At 37.3% G+C, this 25595-nt stretch overlaps 1 protein-coding gene across 1 annotated transcript in view; it reads right to left on the bottom strand.

Annotated features, from left to right (window-relative positions):
* LOC141296270 (nesprin-1-like) overlaps positions 1–25595 on the bottom strand; it is a 100898-nt gene that overhangs the window by 28681 nt on the left and 46622 nt on the right. Inside the window, exons 51-65 of the mRNA XM_073827534.1 lie at positions 23240–23531; positions 21858–22030; positions 21469–21778; positions 19809–19973; positions 19293–19649; positions 19065–19201; positions 16644–16821; positions 14585–14767; positions 14162–14305; positions 12252–12407; positions 9769–9933; positions 1742–1914; positions 908–1061; positions 669–812; positions 423–587 (exon numbers count right to left, since the gene is read on the bottom strand). Coding sequence (XP_073683635.1) covers positions 423–587; positions 669–812; positions 908–1061; positions 1742–1914; positions 9769–9933; positions 12252–12407; positions 14162–14305; positions 14585–14767; positions 16644–16821; positions 19065–19201; positions 19293–19649; positions 19809–19973; positions 21469–21778; positions 21858–22030; positions 23240–23531 — 2896 coding nt within the window. The remainder of the gene's footprint in view (positions 1–422; positions 588–668; positions 813–907; positions 1062–1741; positions 1915–9768; positions 9934–12251; positions 12408–14161; positions 14306–14584; positions 14768–16643; positions 16822–19064; positions 19202–19292; positions 19650–19808; positions 19974–21468; positions 21779–21857; positions 22031–23239; positions 23532–25595) is intronic.

Genomic DNA, 25595 nt, shown 5'->3' on the forward strand with positions numbered 1-25595 from the left:
AGAAAAAAAGCAAAATAATATTGTTTTGTTTGAAATAAGATTATTTTGCTTACCCCATTGGCAGATTATTTTGCTTGTTCTAAGCAAAATCTCACTTAATTTTGACTAGTTTGTTCTGAAAACGACAATATTTAAAAAAAATATTTAATCCTTCTTGATTTAAGAACTTTTAGATATTTTGGAAACAAGACAAAACATCTAAGTAAGAAAAGCATTTTTTGCAGTGTACTTATCTTAAGCATCTTATATTTGTTTATGATGTGTTAAAACATTTGGCATTTTTTTTCTCTAAACATAAGACAAGTAAATATAAATACAAGTAAAATATCTGCAAGATGTTAAAAATTCAAGATGGATAAAATTAACAAATAACGTTTCATTTGCTTATTCCTCACAATGACTACTTTAAGATGTCTTCTGACCTGTAGTTTGCGTAGCGTGTCCTCTAGAGTCTCGATGTCTCCCTCCAGCTGTGTGTAGCAGCTCAGTCTCTCCTGCTGTTGCTCCAGCCAGTCTTTAAACTCATGCAGGGTGCGTTGGTACTCCTGATGGGCCGAGACCAGCTCCTCCGCTTTGGCAACTCCACACTATGACAGAAAAAAATGAGTCCATTAACACAAATATTCAGGATATTCTATATGGTGACCAATGAGAGCGATGCATTATACCTGGGCTTTATCTTTGACAATATTGTAACGTTCTTGCAAGTCCTGAATCTCTAGCTGGGTGACATAGTGCTCGGCCATGTTGGATCCCTTCATGGAGATGACATCCAAGACACTGTTGTGACTTAAAACATCCTCTAGAAGCAACTGAAATGAGGAGAATGTTTGTACAGTATGTCAGGGCAGACAGCTACTACAATGCAAATACTCAGAGACTCAAAGGATTGACAATAACACAGTACTTTGGCTTTGCCCAGGTTGGTGGTTTTGTCTCTCATCTCAGAGCACTGTTTGTCTGCAGAGTTTAAAGTCTCTTCCACAGTCTCCATCCAGCTCACAAACTGACGCACGTCCTCCTGGTAACTGGTCCACTGTGACAGAGCGCCTTCCAGTTGACTGTTCAAAGACAAACACAGGACTCTTTAATATGGAGAGCTTATAAACCTTATCCATTTTTGGCTATATGTGACCCTGGACCACAAAACCAGTCTTAGATAGCACGGGTACATTTGTAGCAATAGGGAACAATACATTGGATGAGTCAAAATTATTGAATTTTCTTTTATGCCAAAAATCATTAGAATATTAAGTAAAAATCATGTTCCATGAAGATATTTAGTAAATTTCCTACCGTAAATATATCAAAAATTTTTTTGGGAAAAAAAGTAATATGCATTGCTAAGAACTTCATTTGGACAACATTAAAGGCGATTGTCTCAATATTTAGAATTTTTTGCACCTTCAGATTTCAGATTCTCAAATAGTTGTATCTCGGCCAAATATTGTCCTACCCTAACAAACCATACAACGAATTGACCCTCATGACTGGTTTTGTGGTCCAGGGTCACATATAGGGCTAGTTTTCCTGTTTTGAGTCTTTAGTTTTCAACTCAAGAATTAATGGGAAGTTGTTTTTTGCATTTTAAAATTACCATAATATAGATTTTGGTCTTATTGTTCACCTTAGTCTATATACTTATGACTTCCATCTTAGTAGATATTTAATTATGGTTTCCTCTAGGCCAGATGTATGTCATATTAGATCTCTGCACTGATTTTAATAAGACCATATTGACCTTTTGCACTGAATAGATGCCGACAGCAGTCCATCCCATGAATCCTTGAGGTCCTCAATTTGTTGGCGGACCAGCGATACTCCCTCAGCGGAGGTGTTTCTCTGGACAGACTCTCCTCTTGTAAGCAGCATTTTCAGCTGTATCTCCTTCTCTTGACGTGCCGTCAGCAAAGCCTGGAAAACATGGATGCATTCATGTGAAAACACTCATTACATGTAAACTACATACTAGGGCTGTCCCCGACTAAGAATTTTCATAGTCGAATCAGAATTTTCGAATCTTTCTATAGTCGACCGATAGTCGAATCATCTAGGCTTATGTGTGTGTGTGAATGGGATAGGAGGGACACGACACTATAGTCAGCAGGAGGGTAAAACAATTTTTATTTTATTTTACACACTGCACACAGCAACAACTTTTAATAAAGCGACCAAAACTGCCTGCCAACTGACAGACAAACTTATTTAGGTTTAAATAAAAAGACAGAACGCGTCTTTTAGTTCTAAAAACGCAAGGCGCACAGCACTGCCTTTTTTGCTAAGCAACGACCAAAACAGCTGTCCTGTCAGTCAAATCAAAGGATTATAGCGCGAACGCTCTAAAATCTAGTTTTTTGCATTTAATTAAACTGTCATATTAGTAGAAACCCTAAATAATACAGCCCCTGGTTTCCCATGATAGACACCAAAGGTTTCTCCTCTATTTCTTGCAGTCTCCGGACTTTTTAAGCGACGGTAAACTTTCGAAGACCCGAAAGATTGGACAATGGGAAAGAACGCGAATAACGTTGGGCGTTTTTCCGCTCAGAGTTGATATTTTTTTTCAACTTCAGGCGCTCAGAGCGCTCCTGCAAAAACGCGAGGCGCCGGGGACGCATTAACGGAGCGCAGAACGCTCACTGCCAACAGAAAACCATTCAAAAGAGGCGCCTCCAACGGCAAAAACGCGTTCGGTGTGATCGCCGCCTAATCCCTGCCGTCCTCATCTCATCATGGATCAGGGCAAGTGAAAATTAAATCTGTCACAGGGGTGGTTGGATTTGTTCACAAACACGTTAAAAATATTTATTGAACGCTTCTTTCTTTTCACTTTTGTTTTTACTGCATTATCATAATCTAAGGCTGTATATAACTTAATATGTCCATACAAAATCTAGCAGTTCTGTGTGCAGTTAGACATTGAGCACCCCTATATTGCCAAAATGGTGTGATGCTCGTTTCACCCGCGAAGATTCGACTGTGAGATCGGTGGTCGAATCAGGCTCCGCATATCGATGCATCGAATCTTCGACTATTCGGGGACAGCCCTACTACATACTAAGAGCTATGTAATTAAATGCAAAGTCTAATTCTACAGCTGAAATGTTCAGAATGGAATACTAGCGTACTACAGTATATTAAGTGGGAGACACTGCAGGCAAAAACACTGTTTTTTCATGCACCTGTCAAGTTTGAGATTTTGGGCTTTTTGGTTTTTCATAAAGTGTTTTTTCAGACTAGTGGAAAAAAAACATCCAGAAGACACTGTAAAGTGTTTCTTTTATAGCACTTTTTGTGTCAACAGATTTCAATTACAACACATATTTTTAAAGGCCGTTTTCTCAAAATGAGTTTTTTCTCCTACACTGAGCCATTAACCTCCACTTCAGTCGCACTTACACACACCAGACTTGACATTTTTATTCCTGTCTATATCCTGAAGATTTTTACAGAGGGATTTGTTCATATATAATTTGCTTAAGATTATACAACATTTTAATCGCCCAAAAATTGTAAAAAAAATATATTAAGTTTCTTCTGAATTATGACAAAATGAGATACCCAAAATTCCCTCTGTAAAAACGCTAGTTACGAATGTAACTGTGGTTCTATGACTAAGTGGAAGACCGCCAGAGCCAGTGCTAAAGCACTAGTGGAATACTCCTCGCGCTCGCGCTTGACCGAGAACCGAATAATAAAGTTGTCACCTCGTGACCAGTGACGTGCCTTGAACTATAATAACCCCTTAGCACGTCACCTCGATCTCTTAGATCATTCTCGCAATACCGAGTGACCAGAGACTCTGGCGGTCTTCCACTTAGTCATAGAACCACAGTTACATTCGTAACTAGCGTTCTATTTCCTTTCGCTCCAGACCGCCAGAGGCAGTGCTAAAGCACTAGTGGAAGACGAATACCTACGCAGTCACGAGGGATCCCCCTGCGAAGCATCTGGGCAGGCAGAAAGCACTGCAGCACACACTGCCGGCAAGGGAGTCACATTCAATCTGTAAAAACGTGAAAATGTACATGATGAAGCCCAGGTTGCTGCCGCACAAATTTCAGAGAGCGACACCCCTTTGAACGCTGCCCAAGATGTTGCCAAGGCACGTGTAGAGTGACAATGAATAGATGAGGGAGCAGACTTTCCTGCAGACTCGTACGCATGAAAAATAACCTGAGTCACCCAGTGTGCCAGTCTCTGTTTAGAAAGTGCAGCGCCTTTGCGCATATCACTAAAGCAAACAAACAATTGGTCTGTCTTACGCCAGGCTGCTGTCCTATCAATATAAGCCCTCAAGGACCTAACTGGACATAGTTCCAACCGTACGTCATCTTGATCTGATGGTAGTGCAGCCAACACGATAGGTGTGTTCCTAAAATGTGGAGACAAAACCTTGGGTAAAAACGCCGGATTAGGCCACAATGAGACACTACTAAATTCAGCATTCCAGCGCAAACAGTGAACACTCACAGACAATGCATGGAGTTCACTAACACGCTTTGCAGTTGTAATTGCCAAAAGAAATGCAGTCTTGAATGACAGCCACTTAATATCAGATTCCAAAATCGGCTCAAATGGGGGCTGACACAAGGAACCGAGCACCATACTTAAATCCCATGTCGGACTCCGGACTGCCCGTGGAGGACAAAGACGGTTAGCTCCTTTCAAGAAAGCAACAATCAGCTGATCAGATCCAAGTGAAGAAGCACCGAACTCAGAGCGGTGAGCTGATAAGGCCGCCACATACACCTTAAGTGTAGATGCAGAACGTCCAAGCTCCAAAAGATGTTGCAAGAAATCCAAAATGCATCCCACTGAACACTGTAATGGATCAATATTACGGTTAGAACACCAATCACCGAATACCTTCCATTTACATGAATACAGCTTGCGTGTAGACGCAGCACGCGCATTCAAAACAGTGTCCCTGGCCCTCTGTGAACACTCCAAGAAAGGCCTGGTGGGCCCAGAGGCCACACCCACAGTTTCAGCCGATCCGGATGTGGGTGCCAAACTCTCCCTTCCAACTGACTCAATAGATCCGGTCTGTTCGGCAGACGGCAAGGAGGCCCTATTAACACTGAAAGAAGGGTCTGAAACCACGGCCTCGCAGGCCAATGAGGAGCCACTAACAGCAGATGGTGCCTGCATTCGCGCACCCGACACAGAGTCTTCCAAATCAGTGGTAATGGGGGAAAAGCATATAGAATCACGTCCGGCCAGTCGTGGGCCAATGCATCCAGGCCCAGAGAGCCTGGTTCGTCCCTCAGGGAAAACCAACGGGGACAGTGGGACGTGCGACTGTCTGCAAACACATCCACCGCAGCGGTCCCATATGTTCTCCATATCATCTGCACAACGTCTGAATGTAGACTCCAATCTCCCTGTGACACCCTGCCACGAGAGAGAGCATCTGCAGCATGATTGAGTCGTCCTGGTAGATATGCTGCCCGGATGGAAAGCAGATTGATCTGCGCCCAAACAAGTAGATTGTGAGCTACACGAAGCACACTCCGTGACCTCGTTCCTCCCTGATGATTGATATAAAAAACGGCCACTCTGTTGTCCGTGCGGACCAAGACATGCTTTCCCCTGAGAACAGTCTGAAAATGCAAAAGGGTAAGGAATACCGCTGTCAGTTCCAGAACATTTATGTGCGCTGTGCGCAGAGCCCCTGTCCAGGTGCCGTTCACTCCCCTCTTGCGCCAGACACCTCCCCAGCCGAGAAGACTGGCATCTGTCCTTACAACTTCCCAGCGTGCAGGTGGAGGTCCCAATGGAACCCCTTTGAGGAGAAACTGCTGCTGTGACCAAGGTGTTAGGGCTTGCATGCAGCGACGTGTGACTCTGATCTTTGTGTGTTTGTCTCGTATCGGACACAAGCGTTTTTTGATGAGCCAGCACTGGAATGGCCTGAGCCACAACAACCCGAGTGGCACTACTGTTGTTGCTGCTGTGAGCTTCCCCAAGAGTCTTAAGAGAGTCACATAGCGCTGAGTGTGACCCACCCGAAGCCTTCTTATAGCTCTTAGAATTGACCCTATTCTCTCTGAAGTCGGGCAAGCCAACATTGTGACAGAGTTTAGGGCAAGGCCTATGTAACTGGTTGACTGCGTCGGAACAAGCTTGCATTTGTCCCAGTTCACAGTGATCCCCAAAGCTGTGATGTGTTCCAGCAGGTGACGAGCTTGATCCATTACTTGCTGGGGTGATGCCGCACAAACAAGCCAGTCGTCCAGGTACGGTAACACCCTCATGCCAGTCCTCTGGAGTGGCTCCAATGCTGCCTGGACAAACTTCGAAAAAACTCTTGGTGCCAAAGCCAGGCCAAACGGAAGAACCCTGAACTGAAATATTTGACCCCCTATGGCAAATCGAAGGAACCGCCTGTGCTCTGGTGCAATCGGAATATGAAAATAGGCGTCCTTTAAGTCTATTGTCACGAACCAATCTTGTGGCATGATGGCCTGTAGCACATCTGTTGTGCGTAACATTCTGAATGGTAGAAACTTGAGAAAACGATTTAAGTTTCTTAAATCCAAGATAGGGCGAAACCCGCCGTCTTTCTTTGTGACCAGAAAGTAAATGGAAAAAAATCCCCCGGGATGAACTTGGGGATTGACTTGTTCTATGGCACCTTTGCGCAACAACACCTGAACTTCGTGTGCAAGTGCCTGTGCCTGACGTGGATCGTGAACTATTGTCGGTCTCACGCCGGTATGAACAGGGGGTCGACAGCGAAACTGTATACGGTACCCTCTTGAAAGGGTAGCCAAGAGCCACTGATTTGCTGTTATTGATCTCCAATGATTCAATTGACTTTCCGTGAAACAGCCCGCTGTCGACCTGTGTGCGTCAACGCTCACGCAAATGCTTTTCTGTAGAGGTGGGGGGACGACGTTGGGGACCTGGGGGTCGAACGTGAGACTGACGTCCACGTGGTTGAAACCCACCACGTCTGGGAGGTGGAGGAGGTGGTGGAGTAGTCTGAGAGTTCCGATGATGGAAATGTTGAGAAGATCTATAACTCTGTCTTACACCAGCACTGTGAAAACGGGCACCAGAGGCAGCTAGAGGAGGCCTGGGGCCTGAGGCTGTCCCCACATGACGGGAGCGAGTTTCAGACACTGACACACGCCGGTCCAAGGCTTCCTGTGCAGCTGGTCCAAAAATACGACCAGGTACCAATGGTAATCTCCGTAAATTGTTCCTACACACCTCTGGCAATGAGGACTGGGCCAACCAAACTTGTCGTCGAGCTTGTACAAGAGTACCCAAGGCTGTTCCACAGTGATTGGCAATAACACCCATAGTCTGCAATGTGAGCTCAGTTAAGTCTGTCACCAATGGGTCAGATGAAGTTTCTCTCAGAGAGGAGTGTAGAGCCACAAGCATGTGTGCCAAAGAATTAGAAACACGGCCAAGGCTCGCTGTGGCATTGTATGCACGAGACAGTAATTCATCAGTGCGCCTACACTCTACATTGGGGCAACGGACATTCTCACGAAGCGCCTCATCAGGAGATACAATAAGCGCTGCCACACTAGATTCTATAGGTGGCATGCTACTAAGCCCTACTGTCTCTGGGTCTTGCATTACAGCCAGTATGCGGGCTAACTGATCGGGACGTGTAGCCTTCGTTGAATTTTGTAATGCAGACACCAATACAGTTGTAAAATCATTGCACTGAGGCATCGTAAATGACGTTCTCTGTGCACGACGCAGAAACATATTATCTGAACCCACTGCTGGTTGAGGGGGGTCTAGATTGATGCGGGCAAGCATAGCTTTTAATGTTCCTTCCAGGGATGCAACAACTGAAGATGACCCACCTGACTTCTCAGATATGGTCTCACTGTCAGAATGCTGCAATGGATCTGCAGGCAGATTCTCCTCAGCACCTGCAGTAACATCTGGAATGTTTTCAAAAAGTGAGTCAGTGGCAGCCACGGACATCACCTCCAAATCCTGTCCTGTATGCATTGTTGGTGGCGATGTCATACATAACTCAGTCTGAACCTCCTCTCGTGCGTCCGTTTTAGGCTGAGTTTTAGCCAGAAGCGGCAATAACAACTCAACTGCAGAAGACAGCTGATCAACTTTGCGTGCTAAATCAGAAGATCTGGTTTTCTTAGCCTTCTTTTCAATTTGAGATGTTTGCTTACGCTTACGATCAGCGGTGGTGATATTGGATAAAAGAAACAAATTATCCGATGCCGATTCTAGACCCGCCAGACGAGCGTGACGCACGGCGAGCGGCATAATGGAGCATTCCGGGCACGGGTCAGTCAGTGCCTCTCTAAGATGATCCATACCGAGACAAACAGGACATTGGCGATGTCCATCCATAATATCCATTACATTTGGGCACGTAGAACATTGAAGTGTATCCATGTTAAATGAATACTCACCCAAATACGGTACACGTTAGTGATTAACGTCGCGATCAGGTGCGTATACGCTCTCAGCCAAGGCAGCCAGGGCTTCCGAGTGTATATCGTCACAGAGGCATTCAAACTTGCCGGCAACCAGCAGATTGAAGCCTCTTGCGTGATGTAATCCGTCTCTCACGATCGCTGTGCGCCGCGAGATGCGTGTAAGTCCAACAATTGTATATTGAAGTGATGTAATCAAGACGAAACAGCTCGCGATATATCCTGAAGATCTCTTCAGCAGCAAGCTGCACAAATTATCGTCACGTTCGATTCAACAAGCGAGAATGAGAAAGAGATCGAGGTGACGTGCTAAGGGGTTATTATAGTTCAAGGCACGTCACTGGTCACGAGGTGACAACTTTATTATTCGGTTCTCGGTCAAGCGCGAGCGCGAGGAGTATTCCACTAGTGCTTTAGCACTGGCTCTGGCGGTCTGGAGCGAAAGGAAATAGAACATTTGACTCTATGTCAAAAAAATGAAACAACAATTTTGAATCTGACTTCATCCAGTGTTTAGATTTTTGTACTAAAAATGTATGGAAATTAACACATACAGTATGTGACCCTGGACCACAAAACCAGTCTTAAGTCGCTGGGGTATATTTGTAGCAATAGCCAAAAATACATGGTATGGGTCAAAATTATTGATTTTTCTTTTATGCCAAAAATCATTAGGAAATTAAGTAAAGATCATGTCCATGAAGATTTTGTGTAAAATTCCTACTATAAATATATCAAAATGTAATTTCTGATTAGTAATATGCATTGTTAAGAACTTAATTTGGACAACTTTAAAGGTGATTTTTTCAGTATTTTGATTTTTTTGCACCCTCAGACTCCAGATTTTCCAATAGATGTATCTTGGCCAAATATTGTCCTATCATAACAAACTATATATCAATAGAAAGCTGATTTATTGAACTTTCATGTGATGTATACATCTCAGTTTTGTAAAATTTAACCTTATGACTGGTTTTGTGGTCCAGGGTCACATATTTCATTAAATAATGACTCATTTGCATATTAAAACCTAACATTTTAGAAAACTTGTAATGCAAAAAATGTTTGAAATTATCAATGTAATTAATCAACTAAGTAAGTAAGGTGATAACTATTAGTTTTTTTTTTTATCCAATTCACCTGCAGTGTCTCGCCTTAAAAGTAGTGTGTGAAACAGTATGCAGTATTCAACATTTCTGTAGCGTAGTAGGTAGCTACACTGATGTTGACCTCAATATATTTCATGTTCGATTCATGAGGCATCCAGTTATCATTTTAGAACTAAATATGGTTATTTATGGTGACATATATTTTCAGCTCTGTTTTTCACCTCGAGTTTGATCATCCTGTTGTCCAGCACGTTCTTGTCTGCGGTGGGAGTGCAGTAGGTTTGCAGCATGTGACTGGTATCAGCCACCCAGTTCTGCAGCTCTTTCAGGCCCTGCGAGAACAGCTGATGCTCGGACACGATGCGGTCGATTCGCGAGGCTTTTTCCTATTGGACAAGCACAACATACTCAGATAAATACCTAATTCTCTGAGATAAAGTGATTCAAGACAGTAACTGTGGTTTCAGTACATAATCATAACATTCAGTTTAGTAATTAAAGATTCGGTAAGGGAAGCATCTTAATAGAAACAGTAAATTTGTTAAAAGGATAGCAGCTGAGAGCTGTTCAAGTCATGTTATATTGTATTTATCAAATCTGGATGACGATTCCATATGATTTTTTGTTTTGTTTGTTTATCAGTAGACAGAACGTAAAAATGCCAACTTACACTGCTCTAAATGTCATTTCTGTGCAACAAATGCAAAATGAAAAGTGAAACTTAAATACAATGTAAATGTAACATCAAAAAAACAAGTATTATTACTCCATATAAAGTGATTAAAAATGATCTTTACCCTCAATTAAAACACATAGGAACCTATATGCTTCCTTGACTTAACAGTGTATACATGAAAGTATACCTTAAAAAAATTTGTTTCAGATATCACAATGTCATGTCTAATGGTACAGTATAAATTCATATTTGTATTTTGCATATCCAAGCAAATATTTATTGACCACAATGCTTCTTTCTTAGTAGAAATTACACCAGAAATTAACCAAAATCAATAAACATAAAAAATGCAATTAAATAAATATAAATTAAACATTAACATTTTAAACAAACAAAAATACAAAATTTAAAAAAAATATTAAAATATATAAAAAAATAAGCACACAAACAAACTAAATAAAAACTAAATGAAATAATAATTTAAATTTATTCATGAGTTTGCTATTTCATCAGACACCATTTGTTGACAGGACAATTATGTTTATATTTATATATATTCTAAAATGTTATTTATTTCTAAAACAAAAATTAAATAAAAAAGTAAAAGAATTCTATATATACATAATATTCCAAAATATATGTATTTATTTTCATTGAAGGAATAAAATAAATAAATACAATTTAAATGTAGAAATTAATTTACTCCAGACACCATTTAAAAAAAATATTCACTGAAAAATAAAAATAAAAAAATAAATGAAAAAATAAATCACTTGGTGTCAGGACATTACATAAACACTGGATTAGGACATGATGCCATTCAACCTTCATTTGCTGCCTTAAGGAGCATTTCTAAGGTTTCGGACACAGTCCCTGTAATGCCAAGTCAGCAGAGGGAGCCCTTACCCATGAACTGACTGCTGCTGCTCCCTCTGCTGCCTCAATGGTTACTTCCTGTTTGTCAGCCATTTAAGGAGGGCCATGCCAAACAGGCCCTCGCAAAGTATTGTTTTGCTGTGCGGACTCTACTAAGCGATTCTCTTGTTTCATTGCCTTGTTTTTGCCATGGTTTTGTTTTCATTGTCATAGTCATAGTTATTTTGTCATAGTTTTGCCTTGCTTCATTGTTTTGTTTGATTTGCTACTTTGGACTGCCCTTTTGGAGTTTGACCCACGCCTGTATTTACTGGATTACGCTTTTGTCTTGCCCTGGATATTACTGTTTGCTGGTGTTCGACCCTGCCTGTCTTGACTACGATCTGTAATAAAGCTTGCACTTGGATCTTACCACGCTGTCGTCGAGTTCTGCGTTACAGTCCCATATGCACATAAAGTTTGTGCATATATGTGCAATTAAATGCAATTAAATAAATATAAATTAAACATTAGCATTTTAAACAAATGATATAAACATTTTGATAAAATATTTAAATATAAAAAAACACAAAGTAAATAAAAAATAATAATTAAAATTAATTAATGTGTTTGCTGTTCCCTCAGACACCATTTGGTGACAGGACATTACAAAAATAATATTTATTTCTAAAACAAAAATTAAATAAAAATAATTATATATATATATATATATATATATATATATATATATATATATATATATATATATATGTGTGTGTGTGTGTGTGTGTGTGTGTGTGTGTGTGTGTGTGTGTGTAAATATTTCTATATACATAATATTCCAAAATATTAATTAAATAAATTACATTTATTTATTTTTATTAAAGGAATTAAATAAATAATACCTATTTAAATGTAGAAATCAATTTACTCCAGACACCATTTAATACAAATATTAACTAAAAGAAAATAAATAAATAAATGAATGAAAACTTGGTGTCAGGACATTACATAAACACTGGATTATGACATATTTTGATGCCATTCAACCTTCATTTGCTGCCTAAAGGGGGATTTTTATTGTTTCGAACACAGTCCTATATGCACATAAAGTTTGTCAACCCTTGCAGCACTAGAAACAGGTAGCCAGCGGACAGACATGCAGAACGTTACCTTGGTCAGGTTGCTTAAAGCTAGGTACTGAGCTGAGAGCTGCGAGACACGGTGCACAAAGCCCTTTCCGGCCGTGTGTCCGTCCCACAGCTGCTGGGCCTTCTCCCTCAACCTGTGCAGCTGAGACTCCTTAGAGGCTAATTCCTCTAGCAGAGACTGTGAAAGCACAGGCACGTTAGCACAGAGCAGCATCGCACACACTTCTGTGTTAGCAGATGATTAATAAAGCAACATGGCAGCACATGAACAGCACAGATGTTAAGACTGAGAAGAAGCAATGTTAATATGAGTATGACAGAGATGCAGATTAAAGTATGACATGAATGCAGCTGTCTTACATGCACTGATCATTTTCTGCAACCATTTTGACATTAAAGTCAACATGAAACACAATATGACCCTACTTACTTTTATAATGCACATCCCTGGTTAAATGAACAACTTTAAAAACAAAATTGAAATGTTGCCTTGGCACCTAATTGAAATAAACAAGAGCTTGAAACTATTACTACTAAAACTAAATATTTGTTAAATAAAAGAAACTGCTAAAAAAAAAATACTAAAACTAGTAAATGTTTTATTAAAAATGAAAACTGAAAATATAAAAATAATTGAAAATATCAGAACAGTCTATAAATATTATTAATAAAATAGAACTGGCACAAATATTTATAATCTTTCATCCGAATAAAATAACTTTTAATAACAGCATACTTTTCATAAGCCCCGAAAATTGAGATTTTTGCCCTACATATCTTTACAAATATTACAAAGTATACATATTTAATTCATTGAATTTCTCAGCTCACTGAGAAATATGTCATATTATGGAAATTAAATGAGTTGTGAATGTTATTTCATGTTCACCTTGTATCCAATGTATTCAAATTAAAAATAATATACACTACCAGTCAAAAGATTTTTAATGTTTTTTAAACAAGTCTCTTCAGCTCACCAAGCCTGCATTTTTTTTAATCCAAAATACAGTAAAAACAGTAAAATTTTGAAATATTTTTACTATTCAAAATAACTGTTTTCTATTTGAATATATTTTAAAATGTAATTTATTCCTGTGATTTTAAAGCTGAATTTTTACTTCAGTCACATGATCCTTCAGAAATCACTCTAATATTCTGATTGGCTGCTCAAGAAACACTTATTATTATCATCAATATTAATTTTTTTTCAGGATTCTTTGATGAATAGAAAGATCCAAAGATCAGCATTTATCCGAAATAAAAAGCTCTTGTAATGTTATAACACTATATTTAATTTTAATTATTTAAAAAAAATTGGGGGAAAGAAATTATAGAAATTAATACTTTTATTTAGCAAGGATGCTTTAAATTCATCAAAAGTGATGATAAAGTCGTTTATAATGTTACAAAAGATTTCTATTTCAGATAAATGCTGTTCTTTTGAACTTTCTGTTCATTAAAAAAACCTTTTCAACATAATAATAATGTTTTTTCAGCAGCAAATCAGAATATTAGAATGATTTCTAAAGGATCATGTGACTGGAGTAATGATGCTAAAAAATTCAGTTTGAATTCACATATTAAATAGAAAACAGTTCATCTGAATAGTAAAAATATTTAAAATTGTTTTTGCTGTACTTTGGATCAAATAAATGCAGGCTTGGTGAGCAGAAAAGACTTCTTAAAAAAACATTAAAAATCTTACTGTTCAAAAACATTTGACTGGTAGTGTAAATACAATTAGTCTAAAAAAAAACAGATTTAAATTCTTGTCTACATATCTACATTTATCCACAAGTCCATGAGCAAAATACTGACAACAGCAGCAATGCAATGAAGTGTAACTACTCTGATAAGCTACAATGATGCTTATGACTGGCTGTTATGCTAATGACCGTGAACAGAGCTGGTTTTGATTACGCTGTACTTCACCTGTAACCTGTGCAGCTCCTGTTTCTTGGCTGTGAGATCATGCAGCCGACTGCTGCTCTCCTGGACGGCTTCCTCGGTTTCATTCAGCCAGTCCTGGAGCGGCTCCACGCTCGTTTCGAAGTCCCGCATCTGAGCCTGAAGATTCTGGAAGAAAAAAATCAATGATGGTACATTAAAGAGAGAACGAATTATGTTTTTTGGTCTACTGAGGTTTATGATACCGTATAAATTATTTACTTAAGTACACCTTGTGATTGCAAGTAATGCTCTAACCTTTCAAGAAATATCGAATAACATGAATAATAAATGTAACTAGATTTTTAGGATGCTGCAGGTAGTTGTTAGTGCATTACAGAATCAATAGAGTCTTAGATTCAACAGATGTGTGTTAATTTATGATCAAATGACGCCAGTGTCAGACACCTGTAAGGCCGTTTCTCTGTGATGCAGGTTGGTCATGAGGTTTTTCCAGTCTTCTCTGGCCGTGTTGATTTTGGCTCTGACTGACTCCACTCTGTCTTTGGCAGTGATACTCATCAGTAGCTCTCCGCTGGCTGCCACTGTGTTCAGTTTGCCATGGCCTTGTTCACGGTCACTCAGAAACTCCTGCAATAAGAACAACTCACCCTTAGAACCTTTGAAGGATTAGTTCACTTTCATAACAACAATGCACAGATAATGTACTCACCCCCTTGTCATCCAAGATGTTCATGTCTTTCTTTCCTCAGTTGTAAAGAAATTGTGTTTTTTCAGGGTTTCTCTCTTTATAATGGATATGGATGGCGCCCCGAAGTTTGAACTTCCGAAATGCAGTTTAAATGCACTTTAAATGCAGCTTCAAAGGGCTCTAAACAATCCCAGTCGAGGAGGAAGGGTCTTATCTAGCGAAACGATCGGTTATTTTCGAAACAAATTGACAATTTATATACTTTTTAACCTCAAATGCTCGTCTTGTCTCATCTCTGCGCAGCGCATGCGAAGTCTGTGTGATTCAGATAAATACAGTTAGGGTACGTCTAAAAACTCCCATCTCGTTTTCTTCCCTAACTTCAAAATCACCTTAGATCGCTGCAAAAGTACCGACATAGTGTTTACAAAGTGAACATACAAAGAAACTCAAACTCCCTTTACAAAAAAGGTAAAAACTGCATTATAGGACGATTTTGACATTGAAGACATAAACGAGATGGGAGTTTTTAGACGTACCCTAACTGTATTTACCTCAATCACACTGAGTTTGCATGTGCTGCGCAGAGATGAGACAAGACGAGTATTTGATGTTAAAAAGTATATAAATTGTCAATTTGTTTCGAAAATAACCGATTGTTTTGCTAGATAAGACCCTTCCTCATCGGCTGGGATCGTTTAGAGCATTTTGAAGCTGCATTTAAAGTGCATTTCGGAAGTTCAAACTTCGGGGCACCATCCATATTCATTATAAAGAGAGAAATCCTGAAATGTTTTCCTCAAAAAAACAACTTCTTTACGACGGAGGAAAGAAAGACATGAACATCTTGGATGACAAGGGCGTGAGTACATTATCTGTACATTGTTGTTATGAAAGTGAACTAATCCTTTAACTAAATTAAGTAGGGATGCATTGAATGTCAGCACTGTGGAAGCATTTAAAACTGTCAGAGAAAAATGCAAAAATCATTACAAGCACCGACAGCAAGAGACTGTTTAGAAACGCATTGCATGCCTTCGATGAGAAGAGAAAGGGGTGGTTGTTGCTGGTTACTGATGACTGAAATCGTGAAATGGCCTTAAACCATTAGTAAATAAACTACAGAAGGGTATGTTGTCTAATACATGCACAAATTGTATTTATTCTGACAGTGCTGCACAAGCTTGTTAGCCAGGGTTCAAAGTCAAAAGCACAAGGGAAATCTGTGCTGAAACAGCGTAATGAGAATCATTCATAAATCTGCTGCTGTCAGCAAAAAGTAGTACTGAGGTCTTCTTGCGGGTTTCCGCCAAAATACAAGTCAACATTCATAAATGTTAGCATTGCAATTTTACTGTAAAATAAAATAAAAAGTAAGACAAAAATAATGATAACAATCATTACAACAGCTCTATTAATACATTTATTCTAACATTCTCCTTTGGTCAAGGCTGCATTTATTTGTACATTAAAAACCTGATTCAAGAAGGGGGTCTTAAAAATGGCCAAAGAATATTATTTTACTAACTTATTAATTTTAAGTTAAATTGTGCTTTGTTGGTAGGCTATAACATCTACTAGAATGTTAAAAATGTGCAGTGTTAAGTAATATTTTTAAATATTTGTTTTGTAATTGATTTTTTTTTTTTTTAAAGAAAGACAAAACTATAAAAAGCATTTAATTCATTCAAAGGTGAAAAAAATACAAGTGGCCCAGTGTTTAATTTAGAATTTTGTTCGGCTTCAGCCAAGAATTTTCATTTCAGTGTATCCCTAAAATTGAGTTATATAAATAGTAAATCAATAAAATGTTACCTGGATCTTCTGCAGGCTGGATGATGCTTCAGCCAGGTTCTGAGGCACGTCGAAACATTTGGCCGTATTGATTTTGGCATTGACCAGCCACTGCTGGAAGTCTCGAAAAGTGGCACGGAAGCGCTGCTCCAGGAGCTTCTCCTTTCCCAGACACTCTCGAGACGCCTGGAGACTGAGGCTAGAGAAAGGCAGAAAGATGTTAGAAACAACTACTGCAAACAAAGGGATTTGAACATTGAGTCTCAGTAGACTCTCTAATGCGTACTGTACACAAAAACAAGTCAGCAAACTCAAATATGATTTTTCCAGTTTTACAATCTTAATGGTTGCAAAAATGAGCACTTCTGAGAAAGACGATTAGCTGATTTTGTCCATTTTTAAAGTTCAATGCACTAAATATTTCAATTACATTTAAGAGTTGGGTTTGTAAACTGATCGATTCTGCAGATAACTGCAGAAATCTACACAAACTGTCCATTAATTTCTTTACTGCTGTTTGTGTTGAACCATTTGTGGCATCTGCTTGATTATTTGAATGAGCTGCTGTTTTGTTGTATGCTGTTGTCTGTGATTTTCATTGATTTCATATTTGCCCACCCCTGAAACATTATGAGAAAAAACCAAACTGTTATGGGTGGTTTTAAATGTAAGCCAGAGTCTCTCGGTTCATCATATTAGCTGACTCTCGGCCATTCTGTCTCAGTATTATTTTAGTATTATTTATATACTATTACTGTTTTAATTATTCATTTTGAATTAGCTTTTATTTTTATATTTTATTTTCATTTTAGTTTAGGATTTTTTATATATATTTTTTTATTTTTATGCATTTGGCTTTATTTTATTTTCATTTCAGTTTTAGTCATTTTAGTATTATAACTAAAACTTTTTATTAAAAATAAAAAATTGTACTTCAGTCAGTTCCAATGCAACATTTCTAATTCATTTTTTTTTATTAAGTTTTGTCTAGTGTTTATATCTTTATTTCAATTAATGAAAAATATTTTATTAATGTGGCCAGTCTGTACTATTTAAAATAGCTTTAGTAATGTTGTAATATTGAAATAGCTTTTATTTTAATATTTTCAGTTTTCATTTTGGTTTACATTTTAGTATTTTTGATACCTTTTTTACAACTTATATTTATCTTTGATTTTTTTTATATCAGTTTTATTTTCAGTAATTTTAACATTTCAACTAAAACATTTTCTTAGAAATAAAAATGATTCCTAAAAAATAAATTTGTGTTTAGTGCTAAGGTAACACTTCTAATTTTTATTAGAAATATTTTGGTTCTAATCTTTATATTATATTTATTTTAGTTAACAATAATAACACTAGTCTCCCTGTGAACAAAGATGTTCTGCTAAAAATGAAAACTAATTTTATTATGAATTACCTTTTTTATTTTAGTTTTCATTTTAGTAAATTATTATTGCTAAAATATTTACTCCAATTAGTCTCAAAAGCAATGTTTATATACAGTACAGATCAAAAGTTTGGACACACCTTCTCATTCAAATGAATGAGAAGGTGTGTCCAAACTTTTGGTCTGTACTGTATATTTTTCTGTTAATTAAAGTTTTTACTCTACATTTGTGCAGTTTTCAGTGGGTTAGTGATATTTTTTAAATATATATAAATTAATAAATAAATATTTTTTAAATGGGGTTTTATACAAAAACTGCTTTTTATGTAAAATTCACTTTATAAAAGACCCACATTTATAACTTTAATTCATGGGGATAACATGGATAATTTCACATGGTTTAGTGTAAGATTTTTGCCCATCTTTTGGAAAATCCAGTTTTAAAAGTAAAAAAAATAACTTTTACCAGTAGGTGGCTGCAGAGCTCCACTATTTGCTATTTGACCACCTGAAAGATATTTTTTCACAAGTGGTGTGTCCAAACTTTTGGTCTGTACTGTATATATATATATATATATATATATACAGTACAGTACAGTATATATATCTTTTAGTTTTGTTGTCTACTGTTTACATTTTATTTAAGCTTTATTTTAATTAATGAAAATTATTTTGTTATATACTATTTTAATTTTATTTCTAATTTTTTTTTTAGCTTTTTGTCATTTTTATAACCTTTTTTTATCATTTTTACACGTATATCTTAAATGTCTTTTTATTACAGTTTTAGTTTCAATAATTTTATTTCAACTAAAGCTTTTTTTCTTAAAAATACAAATTATTCCTAACAAATCCTATCAATTCAGTTAGTGTTAATGCTATTAAAAATATTGTTTTTTAGTATTTTTTTTATTTAAAGTTTTGGATCTAATGATCATATTATATTTATTTTAGTTTACAATAATAATAGTAGACTCTCTGTGTACTCATATGTTCTGCTACAGCTAAAACCTAAAGTAAAAACTGGAAGAGTTGGATTTGAGCTCTCCAACCTGTTGTATTCTTTAATGAGGGCAGACACTTTCTCAGATTGAGCGCCCAGATCTCTGGAGAACCGGCACAAGTCATTCAGCTGACACTTCAAACTGTCCGACATGGGCTCAATGTTTAACAATGCTTCCAGGACATCCTGAATCACACAAAAACATTAAGTTTAGCAACTTTAAAATGACAGAAATTTTTAATAAATCATTACTAAATTTTTGTTCTGTAGGCCTAACCTTTGCTATCTGCCATCCCTGCACAGCCTCTTCACTGGCGGTCATATCTTCCACCTGCTGTAGTTTGATGCGCCACTCTTGCAGCTTACTGCTGAAGTCCTGGAGGTCCTGCTCCAGCTGCGCAGCTAGGCTATTGAACTCCTGCTCTGAGTTGGCCATCTGAGCCAGAACGCCCTCCAGACCAGAGCACACATGTTTAGCTCCACGCTCCCACTGTTCCCATGCCGAAAGCAGTCCGGCCTCCTCTCTCTCCAGAACCTCACAGCCCACTGTGGAGGTGTGGTCGCGTGTGGCGGCACCGCAGCTCTGCACACGGGTCAGGCGTTCATGCCCTTGTTTCTTAGAGTCTAACAGCCCCTAAAATTGAATGACAAAAGTTTAAAGTCGATCAAATCCAAATTGACTCAATTTTAACATTAAGTCAATATTATATTAGGTCAAAATTGACTTGTTTCTGGTCTTATTGTGTGCACAATTGGATATCAGAGCACAGTATAGTTTATGAGATGAACATACCCTGACTTTAGAGAGTTTCCTCTGAACAGAAGCAGCGTCTCCAGACATGTCTGACCAGCGCTGGAGCTCTTCTTTAGCTGATGTGAGCCAGTCGTTCAAGTCACGCACTGACTCCATGTACTGCTCATGCTCTTTGACGATTTCCTCCATCTGTTGTACCTTATTCTGCAAAATAGGACATTACACAAAATATTAGAAATGCTGAAACTCAGAAAATTTACCTTATTTTAATTTTTTTCTCGTCTTACAGGAAGTGGTTTGGATTGTGTATTTAATTTTAGATGGCATATTTTTTTACATTAATGACAGCTGTGAGGTTGGTAAACTGGGTGTTAAAAATAAAATAAAATTAAATTAAAAAATAAAATTAAATTAAATTAAATTAAATTAAATTAAATTAAATTAAAATGTACCTTAATGGCAGCTGTGAATTTGGTAAACTTGTTTAAATAAAATAAAATAAAATAATTTTTACCACAATGACAGCTGTGAGGTTGGTAAACTGGTTGAGGTTGTACTGGGTGCTTAAAATAAAATAAAATAAAATAAAATAAAATTTACCTTAATGACAGCTGTGAGGTTGGTAAACTGGTTGTTTAAAATAAAATAAAATAAAATAAAATAAAATAAAATAAAATAAAATAAAATAAAATAAAATAAATAAAATAAAATAAAATAAAATAAAATAAAATAAAATAAAATAAAATAAAATAAAATAAAATAATTTTTACCATAATGACCGCTGTGAGGTTGGTAAACTGGTTGTTTAAAATAAACTAAACTAAACTAAAATAATAAAATTTATTTTAATGACAGCTGTGAGGTTGGTACTGGGTGCTTAAAATAAAATAAAATAAAATAAAATTTACCTTAATTACAGCTGTGAGGTTGGTAAACTGGTTGTTTAAAATAAAATAAAATAAAATAATTTTTACCGTAATGACAGCTGTGAGGTTGGTAAACTGGGTGTTTAAAATAAAATAAAATAAAATAAAATAAAATAATAAAATAAAATAAAATAAAATAAAATAAAATAAAATAAAATAAAATAAAATAAAATAAAATAAAAATTAAATTAAATTAAATTAAAATGTACCTTAATGGCAGCTGTGAATTTGGTAAACTTGTTGTTAAAATAAAATAAAATAATTTTTACCTCAATGACAGCTGTGAGGTTGGTAAACTGGTTGTTTAATCTAAACTAAACTAAACTAAATTAAACTAAAATAATAAAATTTATTTTAATGACAGCTGTGAGGTTGGTACTGGGTGCTTAAAATAAAATAAAATAAAATAAAATGTACCTTAATGACAGCTGTGAGGTTGGTAGACTGGTTGTTTAAAATAAAATAAAATAAAATAAAATAAAATAATTTTTACCGTAATGACAGCTGTGAGGTTGGTAAACTGGGTGCTTAAAATGAAGTAAAATTAAATAAAATGAAATAAAATAAAATAAAAAAAACACTAAATAATTTAATCATTATGAAAAAACATTTGATTTCAGGTTAAGGTAAGAACAGTAATTTCAAAATAAAATCCTTATGTTTGTCAAATCCGTTTCATGTTGTTGTCAAGCATTCAGCAGACCCTGTTATCTAGAGTGACATACAGGAAGTGGTTTGGCTTCTATATTTAAAATAAAATGACAAATTGTCACCTTAATGACAGATGTGATGTTGGTAAACTGGGTGTTGAACTCAGATTTCGGTCCCTCTGCAAATGCCTGGTCTCCTGTCTTCTCATACAGCTCTGTGGATTTCTCATTCAGACGTGTCAGTGCTGATGAATGGACCTCCACGTCAGCTTGAATGGCCCGTAGGCGCTCCAGCAGCGAAGCTTTCTCTTTCAGCCCGGGCTGCTGCGGCAGAGCCACTCCTGCCTCCTGCTCCACCATCTCCATCCACTGCTGCAGCTGAGCTTTACTCTCCTGAAAACTGCCCCACTGAGCCACGGTCCACTCCAGACGACTGTGTCACACACACAAATGACTATTACAGTATTCTGCCAAGTCGCCATGAGGCTTCATAAGAGGAGGCAGGAACTCACCTGTGGCAGCTCATGGCGGTCATGAGGATATTGGCCCAGGAATCCTTCAGACTTTTGAGCTGAGAGCGAATCATTTCCTGTTTATCCCTACCGCAGTTCTTCAGCACCTGTTCTCCCTTCCCTACGGTCATGTTTAGCTTCACCTCTCCTTCACCCTTCATCAACAAGATGTCCTGAAACAACATCATCAAAATATCAACGCTCATATGTAATTTTTTATAATCTACTGTAGTTGTATTCAAAAATCATAAAAAGAATTGGGCATGTTTAATCACCTGGCTATTATATTTGTTTAAAAAGAACTAAGGTTAAATAAAATAATATATTTATATCGATAATATAATAATATATAATATCTCAAATTTATGATATAATAATGCTGATTGTTAAAAAGTTTGAGTTCAGGTTTAATAAAATACAATTTAATTGAATAAAATGTAATTAAATTTAAAATAAAAATGTAAAACATTTAAATTAAATTAAATTAAATTAAATTATGCTGATCGTTAAAAAGTTTTAGTTCAGGTTTAATAAAATAAATAAAATAAAAAAATAATAAATTAATTTAAATAAATTTAATTAAAAATACAATACAATACAATAGACTGACTAATATATTTATATCAATAATGTAATAACATAATATCTCAAATTTATAATATAATAATGCTGATTGTTAAAATGTTTAAGTTCAGGTTTAATAAAATAAAATAATAAAATAATTTAAACAAATACAATACAATTAAATTAAATTAAAAAGTTATATCGACAAAAAAGTTGAAGTTCAGGTTTAATAAAATAAATAAAATATAAAATAAAATAAAAAATAAATTAAATTTAAAATTAAATTAAATTAAAAATGTAATTAAATTAAACAGTTATCAATAAATAATACAATTATATAATAATGATGACTGTTAAAAGGTTTGAATTCAGGTTTAATCAAATGAATGCCATATTAATTGACTGGTAATCACAATTTACCAGTTATATCAATAATATATCTTAAATATCTTAAAAATACATTAAAATAAAACAGACTGACTGTTATATTTATATCAATAATAATAAATAATAATCATAACAATATCATATATAAAAATATATGCTATAATGATGAGTGACAAAAAGTTTGAATTTAGGTTTAATAAAATGTATGCCATATATTAATTGGCAAGACTGGCAATCTCAACATTAACATGTTATCTTAAAATAAAATTAGGCTTAGTATTATGTTTTATATTATATTATATTATATTACATTATAATGATTGACAAAGAGTTTAAATTTGGGTTTATAAAAGAGTGAAAAGTAATCAAATTTGGAGTATGAATAATTTAACAATATTAACTAATAGTGTGGCATGACTGTGTTTTCTGACCTGAACCAATCCCAGTCTCTTCTCCAGGGTCTCTTTATTCCCATTGGTGCTGTTGAGTGAATTGAGTCGCTCCTGTACTCCGCTGAGCCATCCCCAGGTGCTTTGCAGCGTCTCCTCGAAGTTCTGCTGCTCCTGCATGCTGAGCTGACATATGCGCAGTCTCTCCCTCGCTGCCTTGAGAAGTGTCTGATGCTGCAACTGCAGCTGCGCAGACGCCCGCAGTTCTGCCCCACTGCCATGACCACCCTCACTCAGGGACTGAGCTTCCTGGCACAGACTCTCAAACGAGTCCCTACAGGATAAAAGATTGGAATTATTTTTAATTTTATGTATTTAAATTTATTATAATTACTTACATATTATATGAAAACATAATACAAAATACTGTGAGTGAATGCTATAAAGTTGTCAATATTAGAACTGTATTTATGTATGAGTCTCGCAAAACACATGTCCAGGTCACATTTAATAAAAATAAAAAATATTGTTTTAGTGTCATAAAAATTATCATGTAAGAATGAACAGAATTTTTTTTAAATAACATGTTAGTTATATTTCCATGCAGAACTAATTCAAATAAAATAATTTCATTAGTATGATTGGCAAAGAGTTTGAGAACATGTTTAAAAACCCCATAATAAAAATATAAATAAAAATACATATTTTCCATAAGCAATTTTAAAAATGCTATCTAGTATTAATAATGTATGTATTTAATAATAATCTATTTAATATTAAAATACATATATTTTGCCTAAGTATTTTTTTTATTTATTAAGTATGTTACATGCAAAATGCCTGCATTTAAATAAATAAATAATACTTACATACATGTTAATAATAACAAATCATTTATAAAACATTTATAAAACAAATACTATTCCCAAATTACATGCATTAATCATAACACATTATTTATTTATTTATGTACTTATTTATTAGTTTAAATATAATTCATTAATAATGAAACTGTCACGCGGGTGTGCAGGACGAGACGAGACGATAGACGAGATTAACAATCAACAGTAAATTTAATAGAATTCTCCAAGATGAACAAGGCAGGAACAGGCAGGAACACAGAGGGCTTTCACACACATCCAGATAACGTTAAAGACCGACAAAAGACTAAACTCAAAGACAGACTTATAAAGGCAAACTAATCAAGAAAACACAGGTGATACAGATGACACTAACGAAGACTAATCATAGGGCTAAACCAAATCACAACAGAATGGCAGGGGGAGACAATGGGTGAAACCAATGACAGACAGGGTTGTGACATCACGCCCCCCTCCGGAAAGGCGCGTCCTCGCGCCGTGGAAAAAACGAGAGGGGCGGAACAACAGAGTACATAAGGGAGGAGGCTTGGGCGGAGGACGGTACCCCTGGAGGGGGACAACAAACAAAGTCATGAGAGTCCAGGGGGGCGACGAAGGTGGGAGGAGCCAGGGAGGAAACAGGAGGGACCTGAAGCAGGAAGAACTGACCCAGACCACAGCCATGATGACGGCCCACGGTGGAGCCGACGGAGGGAGGAGCCATGGTGGAGGAAGGCGTGCCGACTCCATGGGGCCGACCGACAGAGGCGGAGCAGATGGCGGAGGAGCCCGAGGCGGAGACGGAGAGCCGATGATCCGGGGTGACGCCGAGGATCCGGAGGGCCAAGGTGGAACAGGCTCTGGCGCCCGAGGCGGAGGCGGAGTCCCGGAGATCCGCGGCGGAGCCGGAGCGACAGAGGATGGAGGCTGTGCCCGCAGGAAGGAGGAGTCCCAAGGAGCCGGTGGGACGGCGCGACGAGGCACAGCCGGAGGAGCAGAGTCCTGAGGAGCCGATGGGGTGACGACTGACCAGGGCGGAGCCGGAAAGACGATGGAGCCCGGTGGAGCTGGTGGATCGACGGGCGACGGTGGAGAGGAGGGCGTCGAGAGCCGTGGTGGAACCGCGGGGTCGAAGGGCCGAGGCGGAGTCCAGGACTCGGAGGCTGGAGGCGGAGCTGAGGAATCCTCCAGCCGAGACGCCGATGGAAGCTGGCAGTCCCGCGGCGAGCCCACTGCACAGGTGGATGACTGAGGGTGAGCAGGGGGACTGACAGGTGATAGCGGAGATTCTGGAAGGCTGGGCGAAATCAGCGATGACTCTGGACGACTGGACGGAACCAGCGGAGATTCAGGACGGCTGGACGGGACCAGCGGAGATTCAGGATGGCTGGACGGGACCAGCGGAGACTCAGGATGGCTGGACGGGACCAGCGGAGACTCAGGCATAGGCAGAAGAGGGCGGGTGGGTGGGAAGTTCAGGCAGGTCAGTGGTTCTGTGGAAAAGTCTATTAAGTCCCCAGAGTGTTGCTCATTCTCAC

This window comes from Garra rufa, chromosome 21, assembly GCF_049309525.1.
Source record: "Garra rufa chromosome 21, GarRuf1.0, whole genome shotgun sequence".
NCBI classification, from domain to species: Eukaryota; Metazoa; Chordata; class Actinopteri; order Cypriniformes; family Cyprinidae; genus Garra; species Garra rufa.